A 14481-nucleotide genomic window follows, 5' to 3' on the forward strand; every position below is an offset into this window, starting at 1 on the left:
ATAGTCTCTTGTCAGATATATGGCTTGCAAATACTTTCTTTCTCCCACTCAGTAGCTTATCTTTTTATCCTCTTAACAGGGTCTTTCATAGAGCTTTTAATTTTAAGGAAGTCCAATTTTAGTTTTTCCTTTTGTGGAGATTCTGCTTTTGGTATCAAGTATCAGAATGCTTTGTTGTTGTTCAGTTGCTAAGCTGTGTCTGACTCTTTGCGACCCCATGGACTGCAATGCACCAGGCTTCTCTGTCCTTCACTAACTCCCAGAGCTTGCTCATATTCATGTCCATTGGAGTCAGTGAGTCCATCCAACCATCTCATCCTCTGTCACCCCCTTCTCCTCCTACCCTCAATCTTTCCCAGCATCAGGATCTTTTCCAATGAGTCAGCTCTTCTCATCAGGTAACCAAAGTATTGGAGCTTCAGCATCAGTCCTTCCAATGAATATTCAGGGTTGATTTCCTTTAGGATTGACTGATTTGATCTCCTTGCTGTCCAAGGGACTCTCAAGAGTCTTCTCCGGCACCACAATTCAAAAACATCAATTCTTTGGCTCTCAGCCTTCTTTAGGGTCCAACTCTCACATCCATACATGACTACTGGAAAAACCATAGCTTTAACTATATGTACTTTTGTAAGCAAAGTGATGTCTCTGCTTTTTAATATACTGTCTAGATTTGTCATAGCTTTTCTTCCAAGGAGCAAACATCTTTTTAATTTTGTGGCTGTAGTCACCATCTGCAGTGATTTTGGAGCCCAAGAAAATAAAATATCTCACTGTTTCCATTGTTTCTTCATCTATTTGCCATGAAGTGATGGGACTGGATGCCATGATCTTCGTTTTTTGAATGTTGAGTTTTAAGCCAGCTTTTTCACTCTCCTCTTTCACCCTCATCAAGAGGCTCTTTAGTTCCTCTTCATTTTCTGCCGTAAGGGTGGTATCATCTGCAGCTACAAGGTTGTTGATATTTCTCCCAGCAATCTAGATTCCAACTTGTGATTCATCCAGCTGCTTTGCCTAGCCCAAATCTTGAAGGTCTCCTCCTCATTTTTTTTCTAGAAGCTTTATAGTTTCATGTTTTACATTTAAGTCTGTGATTCATTTCATCTTAAGTTAATTTTTGCATGAGGTGTGGGACTTTGATCAACGTTGCTGTTTTGTTTTTGCTTTGCCAGTGGATGTTCACTTGCTCCAGCATCTTTGTTGAAAAGACTCTTTCATCAAATTACTTTTACACCTTTGTCAAGTCAGTTGGGCATATTTGTGTGGGTCTGTTCCTGGGATTTCGGTTCTGTTCCATTGATCTGTGTGTCTGTCCACCATTACCACAGCTTTTTTTTTTTTTTTTTGATCCGTGCCATGTGGCATGCATGTGGCATGCTGTAGCTTAGTTCCAAGACCAGGGATCAAACCCTGCCCCCTGCAGTAGAAGCTCAGAGTCTTTACCACTGGGCTGTCAGGGAAATCCCCACACATGATCTTGATTACTGTAGCTAAAAAATAAATCTTGAAATTGGGTAAATTGTTTCCTCCTGTGTTATTCTTTTACCAAATGAATTCACATTCTTTGCCTTCTATATAAATTTTAGAACAAACTTGTTAGTTTGTGTCTTCTCTCTCTGCTACTCCTCTGTCTTAAATTATCTTTATTATTTTCTTCTTTGGGTTTTTCTTTTTTTATTTTATTTTTTTCCCAGATCTTTTAGATAGAAGCTTGAGACTATTCCTTTTTTTCTTTAATGTACATTTGATATTATACGTATCTTTCTCAGCACTGCTCTGTGTACCATGGAATTTGATGTGTTTTATTCTCATTTTCATTCAGTTCAGCGTGTTTTTTATTTCCCTTGGAACTTCCTTTTTGACTTATGAATTATTTAGAAATGTGTTATTTAGTTTCCAATTGTTTGGAGATTTTTCTCTTACCTTTCTGTTATTGATTCCTAGGTTGATTCCATTGTGGTCAGAGAACGTTCTGCATTATTTCAATCCTTCGAAAATTTTGAGGCTGGTTTTATGGACCAGGATATAGTCTATCTAGGTATACGTTTCATGGCACTTAAAAAGACTGGGTTTGGGAATTCCCTGGTGGTCCAGTGGTTAGGATTTGGTGCTTTCACTGTTGTGGGCGTCAGATCCCTGGTCAAGGAACTTAAATCCCAAAAGCTGTGCAGCGTGGCCAAAGGAAAAAGGCCTGTTTTCTGCCCTTGTTGAGTGGAGTGTTCTGTAACTGTTGATAAGACCCTGTTGGTTGATGATGATGGTAAGTTCTTCCATATCCTACAGATTTTCTGTCTCATTATTTATTCTATCAGTTGAGAGAGGAATAATAAAATCTCCAACCGTGATTGTGGATTTGTCTGTTTCTTCTTTTGGTTCTATCAATTTTTGATTCACATATTTTGCAGATCTATTGTTCACTGCATACACAGTTAGGACTGCAACATCTTCTCAGTAAATTAACCCGTTTATCATTTTATAATGCCCTTCTCTCTTCTGCTAGTTTTTTTGCTCTGAAATATACATTCTGTAATATTAATATAGCCTCTCCTGCTTTCCTTTGATTAATGTTCATGTGATATATATTTTTTTCATCCTTTACTCTCAACTTCCCTGTTTTATTAGATTTGAAGTGACTTTCTTATAACAAGCATATGGTTGGGCTTTTCATCCACTCTGCCAATCTCTTTTAATTGGTATATTGAGACCTTTTATATTCAATTATCGCTACTTTAGGGCTTATGTCTGCCATCTTACTTTTTGTTTTCTGTTTGGTCTCTCTGTCTTTCCTTTTTCTGCCTTCCTGTGGACTACTTGAACATTTTAAAATTCCCTGCTGCCCTGGAGGCTTGAGCCTTGTGGCCCTTTGAGCTAAAAGCTCCAAGTTTAAATGTGTCACTCAGAGGAGAGTGTCCCCATCTGTCCCAGCACAGCCACCCCACCTTCTCCTGCTCCAGAAAAGAGTGAGCCTCAAGCTTGGTTAATTCCATCTGCTGTCTTCAGGTTTGGGTCCAGAGTTAACCAAATCCATAGATTAACGCAGTTCACTGCCTGAAACTGACCATCTCACCCCACCAGAGCTATTAACTGAAACTAATGACAGCATGCCAGGGAAGCAAAGGGAATTATCCCAACAACCTCACTGCTTGGAGGAGGCACAGAGAAGCATGCATAGCAGACACCTTGACAAACAGATGAGTTCAAAGACATAGTGATGAGTCTTCTCTGAAGGCTCTTGTCTCTGAAAGAGCAGCAGCCAGAAAGTCTTGGAAACAGCAGCGTCTTTGGTGCTGGCATCACCATCGTCCCTCACCCAGTGCCCATCCCTCAGGACCTAGCCAGTACCTGGCACTCAGCAGATGCTCAGTGAATATTTGAAGAAAGAATTTATGAATGGGTGAATGCATGGCTTAGCGCATGGGGGAAGGGGTACATTTGTGAAACCTTTGGGGGATGAATAAGCCAAGTGTACAGAACTGTTGATGAACTGTCTTCTTTCCCTTTCTTTCCTGAACGTATAGTGCTTTCATCATTTCCCTAGTTCCTCACTGGAGCAGATTGTTTTAATAGTATACTTCATTTTTGGAATGACTTTAGATTTTCAGGGAAATAGAGAAGATAGCACAGAGAGTCCCATAGAAGTCCTCACCTGCTTCCTATTATTAACATCCTGTGTTAGTGTGGTATATTCATTACAACAGTGAACCAACATGGATTTGTTATTGTTAGCTGAGTGTTAGTCTCTCAGTAGTGTCTGATTCTTTCCCATGGACTATAGACCTCCAGGCTCCTCTGTCCATGGAGTTTTCCAGGCAAGGATACTGGAGTGGGTTGCCATTCCCTTCTCCAATTGTTAGCTAAATCCCATACTTTATCGCTATTTTCTCTGTATCCAGTGTCTTTTTCTGCTCTGGGATCCCATCCAGGACACCGTGTTACATTTAGTTGTCATACCTCTTTAGGCTACTCTTGGCTGAGACAGTATCCCAGCCTTTCCTTGTTTTTTTTTCTTGTGTGTGTTGGTTTTTTAAGATTTTTTAATGTGGCTAATTTAAGTCTCTATTGGATTTGTTACAACATCGCTTCTGTTTTATATTTTGGTTTTTTGGCCGTAAGGCATGTGGGAATCTCAGCTCCCTGACCAGGGATCGAACCTGCACCCCCTGCACGGGAAGGTGAAATCTTCACCACTGGGCCTCCAGGGAAGTTCCAGACTTTCCTTGTTTTCGATGACCTTTTTTTGGGGAAGTGTTGGTCACTATTTTATAGGGTGCCCCTCTAGTGGAATAGGCATTGATTGTCTCATGATTTCGACTGAGGTCATGGGTTTGGGGAGGATGACCTCAGAGGTAAAGTGCCTTTCTTCTCACATCAAGGGTACATGTTATCAGTATGACACATCACTGGAGATGATGACCTTGATCACCTGGCTGAAGCTGTGTTTGCCAAATTTCTCCACTGCAAACTTACTCACCCCTTCCTCTCACTTTCCAGACTGTGCTCTTTGGGATTAAATCACTATGTGCAGCCCTGACATCGGAGTGGGGAGCTATGTGCCTCCTAGATAATTTCTAAGTGTTTGAGGATTGTCCCTTCAGAACAAGCAGCCCTTGTCTTACTTTCTCGGGTGATACAACACATATTGAAGTGAAGAAGCAAGGGCAAGCTGTGAGGTCCTGGAGAGATGGGATCTTGCTTTGTTGCCCCTAATACGGCTCCTTTCACAGTGCAGGTCACCTCTTAAGATGCTAAATAAGTACCTATTGAATTGAATTAAACAACCGCCACCACTACCAAAAAAAAAAAAAGTCCCTATGAAGGGCCCGGTTGCTCGGGCTTCTCTCTTTTTTAAAATATTTTTCCTTATTTATTCATTTATTTATTTTTGGCTGTGCTGGGTCTTCACTGTGGCTCACAAGCTTTCTCTAGTTGTGGATAGAGTGGGGCTATTCTCTAGTTGCAGTGCCCGGGCTTCTCATTGCAGTGACTTCTTTGTTGTGAAGCACAGGCTCTAGGCTTATGGGTCCAGTAGTTGTGGGACACAGACTTAGTCGCCCTGTAGCATGTGGGATCTTAGTTCCCAGACCAGGGATTGAACCTGTGTCCCCTGCATTGGCAGGTGGATTCTTAACCTCTGGGGCACCAGGGAAGCCCCCAGGCTTCTCCTAATGGTCATCAAGTCCAAGAAGGGCATCTTCACTCCTTCCCAGAGTTGATGAGACAGGGGCTGACTCACCAGCAAGGCTCCTGAGACAACCCTGGGCACAAGTAGTGAGTCCAGCATCATTCGTCAACACAGTTCGCACAGAGCATTTTGCAGGTCACTGTCTCATCTTTTCACGTGACATGCAAGCACTCACTGGGCATCCCTAATATGTCAGACCCCCTGGGGCCATAGGGATGACAAAATAGAGTCCACATGGGGCAAACGCTGGTCGAACTATATTAGTTTCCACTGCCACAATAACAGTGACTACGATTTAGAGGCTGAAGACAGCACCCGTTTACCATCTTGTGGTTTCCACTGGTCAGAAGTCCAGGCACAGGGTCTCAGCTGGGCTCTCTGTTTAGGGTCCCACAAGACCAATATCAAGGTGTCAGCAGCTGGGTTCCCTCCTAGACACTCAGGAAGAATCCACTTGCAACCTCATTCAGGTTCTGGTGGAATTCAGTTCCTCTTGGTTGCATTTCTTTGTTGAGGGTCAGCTAGGGGGTCATATTTTTTCCCAGTGTCAGGGCCTGCATTCCCTCTCAAGCTTGCCATGTGGCCCCCGCCGTCTTCAAGCAACAGTTCATCAAGTCCTTCTCAGGCTTCCAGTCCCTCTGACTTCCTCTTCTCCTCCATCCCTTCTGAATTTTTCATGCATTTTAAATGCTTACGTGATTACACTGGGCCCACACAGATAATACAAAGTAATCCCCCTCTTTTAAGGGCAACTACTTAGTGACCTTAATTACTCCTGCCAAGTTCCTTTTGCCTGGAAAGAGGACAGATTGACGGGCAGGGTATCTCTTGATGTTCCTAGTCCCAAGGGTTAGGGCATACAATCTTCTAGGGCAGTGGTTCCCAGCCATTTTTGGCACCAGGAACTGGTTCCATGGCAGACAATTTTTCCACAGACTGGGGAGGGGAGGGAATGTTTCAGGATGATTTGAGCACATTACATTTATTGTGCACTTTATTTCTATTACATTAGCTCCACCTCAGATCATCAGTCATTAGATCCCAGAGGTGGGGCACTAGGGACCACAATTTTGCCTACCACCTGGTGCTTCTCCAACATCAGTGTGCGTGGGAGTCACCTGCAGAGCATGTTAATGAGGATATGATCCAGTGGGCCTAGGGTGAGAGTCTGCGTTTCTCAAGAGCTCCCAGGCAGTACTGCTGCTGCATGCTGGTCAGTGAAGCATATTTCTACAATCAGGCTTTGTTGCTGTTTAGTCACTAAGTTGTGTCCAACTCTTTGCAACCCCATGGACTATAACCTTCCAGGCTTCTCTGTCCATGGGATTGTCCAGACAAGAACACTGGAGTAGGTTGCCATTTCCTTCTCCAGGGGATCTTCCCAACCCAAGGGTTACACCCAAGTCTCCTACGTCCCCTGTATTGGCAGGCAGATTCTTTACCACTGAGCCACCAGGGAAGCCCATGACCAGGCTTTAAACCAGAGGAAATTTACAGTTACCAGCTGAGGTCAAACCTAAGACAGAATATCAGGACATTAAACTTGTGGTTCTCAAACATAAGGGGCATTAGAATCAGCAGAAAACTTGCTAAAATACTGATTGCTGGGCCCCACCCCAGTGTTTCTGAGTCAGAGGTATGAGATGGGATCTGAGGGCATGCATTTCTAACAAGCTCAGGCGGTCTGCAGACCACACTTTGAGAACCACTGCTGGAACCATGAGCCAGTTGCTTTGTGAGGGTTAAGTGAGAGGAGCAGGTAACACCTTCTGTCAGAAGGCCTTCATCTTTGAAAGCAGAATCCCTTTTTCTATCCAACATGATTGCCTCCTCTTGGGCACTTCTGTGCACCCCATCTGAGGTAACATGCTGTCTTGTAGGATCAAAGGGTTGGATTTCTTTTCGTTTGTTGAGCTGCAATCCCTCTCTTTCAGGAACACAGGGAAGCAGATTCAAGCATAGCTTGAACTGATAACATCATTAGTAGTCCCAAACCTATCTTTTTAAAATCAAAAATAGTATTTGTTGCATTTATGTACAAAGCAACCCTTGTTTATTGTAAAAAGATATATATATATGTACATATATATATACATATATGTATATATGTATATAAAAGAAGAAAACATCATCATCCCACCCGAAGGTAGCTACTCTATTTTCCAGACCTTCTTCTATACCTGTCAATCCAAATATATATGTAGGCTTTTATTTCCAAAACTACATGGTACAAACTGTGTTGTAACCTACTTTTCTTAATATATTGTAAATATCAAGCTATCTACTCACTGTTTTTAGCCCCTGGTTTCAACCCCATTCACCCAATAAAAAGCATCCAAAAAATGCTCTGATTCCTGGCTTCTCTCCTGCACACCTGCAGTTGGAGGGAGATTAATGGACCAGCTTGGGCCCCAGTGGGACAGGAGGGAAGGACATGAAGGATGGAGGTTGATCAGAAACAGGCTCCCAGAGTACTGGAACAGCCATAGTTTTGCATCGCAGAACTATTCCTCCAAAACACACATGTACATTTTTAGGAGAAAGTGATTCAGCTGAGCACTTCTGGATCCAGAAATGCCTCAGCACCAGAATCCAGTGCGCAGGAAAGCTAAATCAGGAGCATTTGTGTCTTGGTGGTGGAGAGTGCGGGCACAGGACAGGAAGGGCTTCCTGCTGCCATTTTTAGGCTAATTAGCTGCTACCGGAGAGGGCAATGGCACCCCACTCCAGTACTCTTGCCTGGAAAATCCCATGGACAGAGGAGCCTGGTGGGCTGCAGTCCATGGGGTCACGAAGAGTCGGACATGACTGAAGCAACTTTGCAGCAGCAGCAGCAGCAACGGCTACAAGAATTTTTCAGCATTGATAAAGGTGTGCTTATGGTAATAACTTATTTTCCATCCTGTGAGTTGCAAAACTTGCTTTCCAATGAATAGTAAAGAAATTATTAGATATTTAAGTTGATTTCATGTCCTGGATATTGTAAATAGTGCTGCAGTAAACACTGGGGCAAAGGTGTCCTTCTGCATGATGGTTTTTCACTGGGTATATACCCTAAGATCATGGCCTCTGGTTCCATCACATCATGGGAAATAGATGGGGAAACAGTGGAAACAGTGTCTGTCAGACTTCATTTTGGGGGGCTTCAAAATCACTGCAGATGGTGATTGCAGCCATGAAATTAAAAGACGCTTACTCCTTGGAAGGAAAGTTAGATAGCATATTCAACCAACCTAGATAGCATATTCAAAAGCAGAGACATTACTTTGCCAACAATGGCCCGTCTAGTCAAGGCTATGGTTTTTCCAGTGGTCATGTATGAATGTGAGAGTTGGACTGTGAAGAAAGCTGAGTGCCAAAGAATTGATGCTTTTGAACTGTGGTGTTGGAGAAGACTCTTGAGAGACCCTTGGACTGCAAATCAGTCCATTCTAAAGGAGATCCAACCAGTCCTCCTAAAGGAGATGAGATCAGTCATTGGAAGGACTGATGCTAAAGTTGAAACTACGATACTTTGGCCACCTCATGTGAAGAGTTGACTCATTGGAAAAGACTCTGATGCTGAGAGGGATTGGGGGCAGGAGGAGAAGGGGACGACAGAGGATGAGATGGTTGGATGCTGTCACCAACTCGATGAACATGGGTTTGGGTGAACTCCGAGAGTTGGTGATGGACAGGGAGGCCTGGCGTGCTGTGGTTCATGGGGTCGCAAAGAGTCGGACACAACTGAGTGACTGGACTGAACTGAACTAATACCCAGTAGTGGGACTGCTGTCCAACGACAGATGAATGATTAAAGAAGTTGTGGTATATATATGCAATGGAATATTACCCAGCCACTGAAAGGAATGAAATAAGGTCATTTTTAGAGATGTGGGTGGATCCAGAATCTGTCATACAGAGAAAAGTAAGTCAGAGAAAAGCAAATATCGTATATTAACGGATATAGATGGAATCTAGAAAAATGGTCCAGATGAACCTGTTTCCAGGCAGAATAGAGATGCAGACATGGAGAATGGACATGTGGCCCCAGTGGGGAGATGAGGAGGGTGGGATGGATCGGGAGATTGAGGCTGACATGTATACACCTCCATGTGTAAAATAGAGAGCTATAAAGCACAGGAAGCTCAGCTCAGTGCTCTGTGATGACCTAGAGGGTTGGGATTGGGAGGGGGTGGGATGGAGGCCCAGGAGGGAGGGAATATTTGTATATATATAGCTGGTTCACTTTGTTGTACATCAGAAACCAAAATAACATTGTAAAGCAATTATATTCCAATAAAAAATGATTGGAGCAAGAAAAGATTTAATTACAAATTAAACTTCCACCATAAACCTGCTAGAAATGGTGGACAAACTGAACAAGCAAACCCAGGGCCTGTTGGGCAAAGCAAGGGTGTGATGTCCAGGGAATTTCTCTCGGAACCTGCAGTCAGTCTGTGGGCTCCTCTGGCCCATGGCGGGGGCAGGGGGCCCATTCTTACACAGGGGCTTGGGTGAGGTCTCACACAGCCCCCATCAACGTGAGCTCTTCTTTCCTTTCCACAGAACGAAGTGATCAGCCAGCAGCTGTGTGTCATCTTCACTCACTGCTACGGTCCCTACCCCATCCCCAAGCTCACAGAGATCAAACGGAAGCAGACCTCACGCCTGGGTGAGTGGGGGCTTCCTGGGTCCAGCCCTGAACAGTTGCTTTGTGATTTGAGGACAGGAAGGAAGCAAACGCAGCCAAAGAAGAGACTGGGCATGTTGGAGGGCAAACAGGGTGGATACAGGAGTGAGGCAGGTGGAGGTCGGGGTATCGCCTTTGTTACACGATTAACCTGTTTGGAGAAAATACGTTGGGGATAAGGACAAGGGGACTCATTAGTACCTCATCCCTCCGCTGAACACCTTTCTTCTGCACATCACTGACAGTGATGACTGCCCACGCCCTTCCAGTAGCCGAGTAGAGTCCAGAGAAGGCTGAGATCTGCATAGGCACTCTCCCCCATCCTCTTCTCTAAGAAGTTCCTCTTCCTTGAGATGGAACAAGCAGGGTACAGTGACAGGCCGGTAGTATGCCCCTAATGGAATCCTGCAAGGAACTGGAAGGAGAGATGAGCAAGAGTCACCCTCTAGACAAACACACCACACACACAAACACACACACACACACACACACACACACGAGGGGAATGGCGCTGACCTGAGGAGATGGGATGCCCTGAACTCCCATCGGGTTAGCAGTAATCACTCTTCACCCTTCTTGGACACTTGCTTTGAGCTAGCCCTAGCCAAGCTCCTCCCTACTCTCTCTCAAACAATCCCTGGGCTACCCGGGAGACAGGCAGTATTATCCGGGTCACAGCTGAAGACAGGGAGGCTCTGCAGAGGCTTCAGCATCAGTTCAGGTGGAGCTGGAGCATGAACCCAGGTCCCCCACCAAAGCCACAATCCCATCTTTCTCCAGTTGGCCTCTGGGATTTTCCAGAAGAAACCTTTCCATCAGGCACCGATTTCATTCAGAAGATCCTGGGGCTGCTGGTAACCTGGTGAATCAACCAGGAAAAAAGGCAAATACCTGACTGCCTTGAAGCCTGAAGCATGAGTCTTCTTTTGCAAAGGCTTGTCTCTCACTGCCTGGGGACTGATAAAATATTACAGATAAAGGACACCCCTTCCCATTAAGGTTGGGGACCTTCCTACTTCCTGTTTCCTTTTCCTATAAAGACCAGGAAACTTTGCAGAAATGGAAGCAGCTGAAGAATGCTATCCTTTAGCAAAGCCCCTACTTTTGAAATAGGTGAGCTAGTTTAAATTAGTGAAAAGGCTGAATTCATGGAAATGCTTTAAAGTATTTTTGTTCCTGTCACAAATAACCTATTAATTTAAATGGCACAAATTTTTGCTAAAGTAGAAAACTTAGCAGCTGAGTCAAAGGTTGCCTGGTTTTCTTTATGCCCATTCATGTCAGCCAGTTCAGTAGCTCAGTTGTGTCCAACTCTTTGTGACCCCATGGACTGCAGCATGCCAGGCTTCCCTGTCCATAACCAATTCCCAGAGCTTACTCAGCCTCATGTCCATCAAGTTGGTGATGCCATCCAACCATCTCATCCTCTGTCATCCCCTTCTCCTCCTGCCTTCAATCTTTCCAAACATCAGGGTCTTTTCAAATGAGTCAATTCTTTGCATCAGGTGGCCAAAGTATTGGAGCTTCAGCTTCATCAGTCCTTCCAATGAATATTCAGGACTGATTTCCTTTAGGATTGACTGATTTGATCTCCTTGCAGTCCAAGGGACTCTCAAGAGTCTTCTCCAACACCACAGTTCAAAAGCATCTATTTTTCGGTGCTCAGCTTTCTTTGTAGTCCAACTCTCACATCCATCCATGACTACTGGAAAAACCATAGCTTTGACTAGATGGACCTTTGTCAGCAAGGTATTGTCTCTGCTTTTTAATAAGCTGTCTAGGTTGGTCATAGCTTTTCTTCCAAGGAGCAAGCATCTTTTAATTTCATGGCTGCAGTCAGTCACCATCTGCAATGATTTTGGAGCCCCCAAAAATAAAATCTGGCACTGTTTCCATTGTTTCCCCATCTATTTGCCATGAAGTGATGGGACCGGACGCCATGATCATAATTTTCTGAATGTTTTAAGCATGTAGGCAATCCAAAACGTACTCAAACTGCAAGTAGTTCTACCCTGTAGAAAGCAGGTGTTAATGAAAATATTACCAGGGCAACAAATCATAAAGATCCATCAAATTTACAGACTTTAGAGAGTGAAGGTTACACTGCTAGGGCATAGCAACAATTTCTGACATCTGGTGCTTTACAAGACACCCCTGTTAGAGCAAACATTTGCAAGGGCTGTTTCAGTGACGCAGCATAAAATCTGCTCTCCTGTAGCTATAGGAGAGGAGAGAAAATTTTTTTTCCTCCTGAATTTGCTGAGATTTGTTTTCACCAGCAATTAAAAGGGCCTGGTTTTCAGGCCAAGCATTGGAATTCAGAGGCTATTAGCACCAAGAGAAAGAAGGCAGGCCTGAGGAGTTCAAAGCTCACAGATGAAAGAAAAAGGACATAATATAATGATGAATAAGTGGAATATAAAGCATATAGTGTTTTGCATCTTCAGTACAACATTCCAAGCTCAGATAACTAAAGGTGGTCAAATAGTTGTTCCTTGGGGACCTGCTTATAAGGAAAGAGAAGGGTGAGTAGTGACAAAAGCCCCGAAGTGGCATCTCCATAAGGCCAGGAAGGCCACGTAAATGAGGGAAATGGGTGTGGTGTAATACAATAGGGAGTGGTGGGGACTGGGGCAAACTGGAGCACAAGTGCCTGATTGTTTTATAGTACCTTGTCCTCTGCCCTCCCAGTGCATTCTGGGGGAGAATGGTAAAAAGAGCTAAAGGTGGGAGATGTTAGCAGTTTGAGAAGCAGAAGTGGGAGCTAGTTGAAGGTGGATAGTGGGAGTGAGAGTCTGAGCAGAGGGAGATGGGTTGCTGAGAAGAGGGAGAATGTCGCTCCAACCTGTTGACAGTCTTTAAAGCAAGTGGAGAAGCGAGTGCTGGCCAACTCTCTGGCATCCTCTGTGGCCTTTCTTCTCTTTGTTGTTGTTGTTTAGTCGCTAAGTCGTGTCCAACTCTTTTCTGACCCCATGGACCCTCCGTCAGGCTCCTCTGTTCATGGGGTTTCCTGGGCAAGTATCCTGGAGTGGGTTGCCATTTCCTCCTCCAGTCTCTTTGGTTTTTGTTGCATTTTTTAATTAAAAAAAAATTACAGATGATTTGATATTTTTATGCCTTTTTTAATATGTTTAGATTAAAGCTTTTTTATTGGGAAGAGGTCAAGAGGCTATAGGTACTGACAGAGAAATATAAGTGGAGGATACCCAGCGCCACCACCTAGGGTGAATCAACCAGGAGGAGAATCGGCCAAAAAGGCAAATTCTGGTTCTAAGTTACAGCAGGGTCTGTGAAAGGGGCCAGGCCAGGGGTCTGACTTAGAAACTGAGCATGGTAGAGTCGGGTAGGGGTACAGGTGCATGGGCCAGTTGGTGGGTTTTCCCAGAGAGACCAAAGTGCTGCGCTAAGGACGGACTGGCACCTTTGTAGCCCCAGGAGAAATGGCTAAGATGCCAGGCAAATTGGAAGATTCCGGTGCTTAGCAATGCAGGCCCTGGAGTCCGAATGTCCACGTTCACATCCTGGCTTCTCCACCAGCCACTCGCTTGACCACGTCACTGTGACTCCTGGCGTCATGTCCCTGTCATACGCCTGACAGTGGTCCCTCTCTCCCAGGGCCGAGTGAGTTTACACCTGCAGGTGCCAGCTTGCATGGTGCCTGGCACATCGTGAATGCTCAGTAAGTAGTAGAGTACTCGCTGTACAACTAGTTACACAGCTTCTTTTTTCCTGGAGATGAGGGCAGGAGCCTGGCTCATTTGCCTCTGATCCTCACCTGAAACACAGCAGCAAGCAGGCAAGAATCACTTCCATCAGGAAAGGAGGGTGCTGAGCTGGAGGAGGAGGAGTGAGGTGGGGCAGGTGACCTCCTTAGAGGCCGAGTGGGTAGATGGTCGCCCTCCGCACCTGACAGTCATGTGAACTGTGGCCGGGGGTGAATCTTCTAAGGGGAAGTGCTACTTTTAATCACAAATAAGCTGTGGAGATTCCCTGTGAAATACTGAATTCCAGTTAATTGCACGTTCCTGTAGCTGATCTGTTTCCTGTTCGGTCACAGTCTCTCCAGCAAGTATTTTATCACCGTGGCCTCCCTGTCAGCTCTTATGGGCGCTTTTCCAAAAGAGGAATCCAAACCTCATCCTTCTCTCCTCTAAAGCTACCCTCTCTCCCTTTCCTGTTCCAGATCCTCACTTCCTTAACAATAAAGAAATGTCAGATGTCACCTTTCTGGTAGAAGGAAGACCATTTTATGCTCACAAAGTGCTGTTATTTACAGCATCTCCAAGGTATGTATCATCAGTTTTGAAAGCACTGAATTGTAAGGGTGGCTATTACTATTCTCTAAAATTCAGTTTGGGTGGTTATCATCACTGAACGGGCAGATTTTCTTCTCAAAATCAAGGTTCCAAGACCATAGGGCATTTGTATAGCTTGTTCAGGCAGCATGATCCACAACGACAAAAGGAAGAAGCCACCCAGGAGTCCATCCGTGGAGGACTGGATTTTAAAATGTAGTGTATACATACCTGGGGCTTCCCAGGTAGCGCTAGTGGTAAAGAAAGTGCCTGCCAGTGCAGGAGACATAAGAGATGCAGGTTCAGTCCCTGGGTCGGGAAGATCCCACGGA

At 44.6% G+C, this 14481-nt stretch overlaps 1 protein-coding gene across 1 annotated transcript in view; it reads left to right on the forward strand.

Moving 5' to 3' along the window:
- ABTB3 (ankyrin repeat and BTB domain containing 3) overlaps nt 1-14481 on the forward strand; it is a 323604-nt gene that overhangs the window by 287929 nt on the left and 21194 nt on the right. Inside the window, exons 12-13 of the mRNA XM_069585255.1 lie at nt 9731-9836; nt 14038-14140. Of these exons, the coding sequence (XP_069441356.1) occupies nt 9731-9836; nt 14038-14140 (209 nt within the window). The remainder of the gene's footprint in view (nt 1-9730; nt 9837-14037; nt 14141-14481) is intronic.

This window comes from Ovis canadensis, chromosome 3 (assembly GCF_042477335.2).
Source record: "Ovis canadensis isolate MfBH-ARS-UI-01 breed Bighorn chromosome 3, ARS-UI_OviCan_v2, whole genome shotgun sequence".
Lineage (NCBI taxonomy): Eukaryota > Metazoa > Chordata > Mammalia > Artiodactyla > Bovidae > Ovis > Ovis canadensis.